This window comes from Phytophthora infestans, genomic scaffold, assembly GCF_000142945.1.
Source record: "Phytophthora infestans T30-4 supercont1.34 genomic scaffold, whole genome shotgun sequence".
Classification (NCBI taxonomy): domain Eukaryota; phylum Oomycota; class Peronosporomycetes; order Peronosporales; family Peronosporaceae; genus Phytophthora; species Phytophthora infestans.
Genome location: NW_003303725.1, coordinates 1,391,241 through 1,394,259, shown reverse-complemented (window position 1 = coordinate 1,394,259; position 3,019 = coordinate 1,391,241). Strand labels below are relative to the sequence as shown.

The following is a 3,019-nucleotide window of genomic DNA, read 5'->3' as shown; positions in this document are numbered from 1 at the left end:
AAAATAAATTTTATAACGTTTTGGTTACTTCACCACTTTGAAGTGGAGTAGCACCATCTTGACCTGGCAAAGGTGTAATAGTAGTAGTAATAGTAGAAGAAGTAATAGTAGCACTAGTACGTAATGCGTACTAGTGCTAGTACTACATATGCATGGATCAAAGAAGCACTTTGTTCAGACCCAGCCACAAACCCGAAGGCGTTGTGCAAGCTTTTAGCATCACATACAACTACATTAACCTACACATATCCTTGTTCGTTTCACAATAAAATAACCTTGCAGATGCTCTCAAAACTGTCGTTGTTTTGGCCACTCACTTGGCAAAAACACTTGCCGCAGCTGCGTCACAACTCGGTGTAGTCGAACGCATGATCGAGGAACGACGGATGCGCGGCGTTGTCCACCTGCGGCTCCAGTGATGAGTACAGCGTGTCGACCCAATCGAGTGAATAGTTTGCGTCTAGCGATGACCCCAACGAGTCATGGAAGGTGATGTCCGATACCGTACCGAACACGTTGCACATTTCGAGCGTGTTTGCGTCAGTAGGGGATGGGAGCGAGGTCTGATTGCCACTTTTGCTCCGCAGTAGCTTGATGACGATGGCCTTGGGCGAACGAGATAGCTTCTTGGCCTTGAGAGACTTTACACTGCCGCTCCTGGGGCCTTTATCATCCGAGTGGAGCGACTTCTTACGTGTGATACACCAAACGAGCGCTGGTTGGCCACGCTGGAAAAATGGATTCGAGAAGGTGCAGACGACGGCCTTGGACTTGGTCCATTTGCGGAAATTAAAATAGTTGAGCTGGCGCTGGAAGCTCGTGTACTTGCTGTGCTTGAAGTATCTGGGTAGTACGAGGTGCATCATGGTGTTCATGTCGTGGATCTCGAATGCCTTACCATCGGGCGTCCAGCGTATAATGGCAGTGTTTTCAGAGTCCAGGATCTGCCGCAGACTCTTTAGGAATGGGGCCACCTCCTTGGGCTTGGCAGTGGCCACAACGTGGTCATGGACTCCACTCATGGTTAAGGCGGTGGTATAATAGGCTGAATTCAAGGGTGCTTTCTGAGGCACTCGGGTCGTGATTTGCTTAACGGCGGATCGCACCTCCCGTGATCGAAGTGTGGCTTCCTTAGCAAATTGCACAGTGAGCTGCTGGGTTGTTCAGTCAGCAACACTGTACTGAAACTAGTTATCCGTTGCGTTTCTGCACTAATGATACCTCACAGAAACGAGACACTCAAGTACATGTACTGTACGTGTTTGATCACTCGTCTGGCCAGTGTCCATACCGTTAAAATTTCAACCGTCCGACCGGGGTTCCAACCGGTTCCGGTATAAACGTCTGGAATAAAATCGAACTTAGCCGTGATTCAAAATAAAAAATCCCTGCTCTCTCAGGCCACACAGGCATTCTCCAAACACAATCGCCACCACGACGGCACAGAAGATGGCGCGCGGAACGCCGGCTGTACTGCGGCGACAAGCCCTCCTTCAACCCCCCGAGCGCACCGAACGGCTGACCAAGACACGCCGCCTGCCGCTCCCACTCTTGCCGCTTCCCAAGCCCGCTGCTGGGATGTAAAATGACCCGGTAGGGCGGGCGGTATGCTGCCGGAGGTGTATAATCACAGAGCGGTGGTACTTGCGGTTTCCCTCGGGCTCTATACTACTCGTAGATATGGTAAGTGTGTTCTAGATCATTACTTGAGCCGGTATGTGTCATCTAACTTGTTCCTGTAGCTATGCTGTAATATATTGTGAATGTTTTAGTGCGCAAAATGAATTCAAGTCTATCGGATGTTTACTATCGGTGCTGTGTAGTCCGTAGTTGTGGGTCATATTATTTGTTTTTATTCGACAGACTAACAGCCAAGGCGCTTCAAGCGAATAAATTCTGGTAAGGCAGCAGTTGGAGTAGGGTCAGCCACGTCACCGCGCTCAACACGGTCATAGAACTGGGCTAGATGCGCGTCGAGCTTCCCGGCCTTATGAGCTTACGAAAGCTTTCAGCGCCGTACCGATGCAGCTGCTGAGGACCCTTTTCTTTCAAGAATGCTAGCGCATTTTCTTGCGCCTTCTCACCCAGGGCCAGCACCTCGCTCTTAAACGCTGGAGACGCTGCATCTGGTGCGAATCCAGTCGGTAAGAAAAGCATCATGTACCCTGCGGTGCGTACAGCGTTGCCTTTTTTACAGATCGCGCGGCATATACACGAGGCTCCGCCGTAAACCAAGCGAACCACGTGGCTGCCAGCGACTGTGCTCCCTTCTTTTTCGATCGAGCTGCTTTGACTCTAGGCTGTGGTGGTTGTGGAGGTGTTGTTGCGGAAGATGGGTCGATCGTGGTTGCTGCTTGCGTTGTCGTGCTGGCTGTCGAGCGAAGCTGGCCTTCCACTGCTACCAAGCGTTGTTCCAGATGCTTGTTTTGCAGAATGAGCACGTCGATCTGCTTGGTTTGGTGCTGAACCAGTTCCAACAGTGAATTAAGACGATCTTCTCTATCAGGTGGTGCCGGTTTTGGCTCAAGAGGTGGTATGAAGGCACGGCGGACGGTGATACTCCACGCTAGCAGCTCGGATTCAGTGACGGAGCGAGCAGTCATTGCCTCTCGCATCCTCGTGACGTATGGACTGTGTTCACCGAGGCGCAGCATATCAGGGTAGTGCAAGATAAGTGTATGACGGAGGACTTCGGCTACGTCTTCGTCAAGGTTGAGGGCTTCGTCAGCCAAACCCAGCGTGTTCGAGAATATCAGCGCCTGGAGTTTGAGTGCCCGACAAAGGACCGGTGTGTCAAGTGCTGCAAGTGAAGGCAAACGAGCCCCATCCTTAGGTCTTTACCCGCTCAAGACTCGAGATACCTGCTGATCCGCTTATGTCGTCCCAAGCATATAGCCAAACGCTTTGTTCACACGGTCGAGCTGCCAGCCTCCACGTTTGATGATCCAATTTTCGGCAACGTCCCGTCATTTGCGTGCATAGCCCCACCGCGGCGAAACGAGTGAGAGGTGAGGCCAGG

General features: G+C 51.5%; 1 protein-coding gene across 1 annotated transcript; it reads right to left on the bottom strand.

Moving 5' to 3' along the window:
* Positions 1-344: 344 nt before the first annotated feature.
* On the bottom strand, positions 345-1,022 carry PITG_14513 (HSF-type DNA-binding protein, putative; the record flags this gene model as incomplete). The annotated part of the gene is made up of 1 exon (XM_002898918.1): positions 345-1,022. One exon carries the CDS (start codon positions 1,020-1,022, stop codon positions 345-347), a length of 678 nt encoding a protein of 225 aa, XP_002898964.1.
* Positions 1,023-3,019: the final 1,997 nt, after the last annotated feature.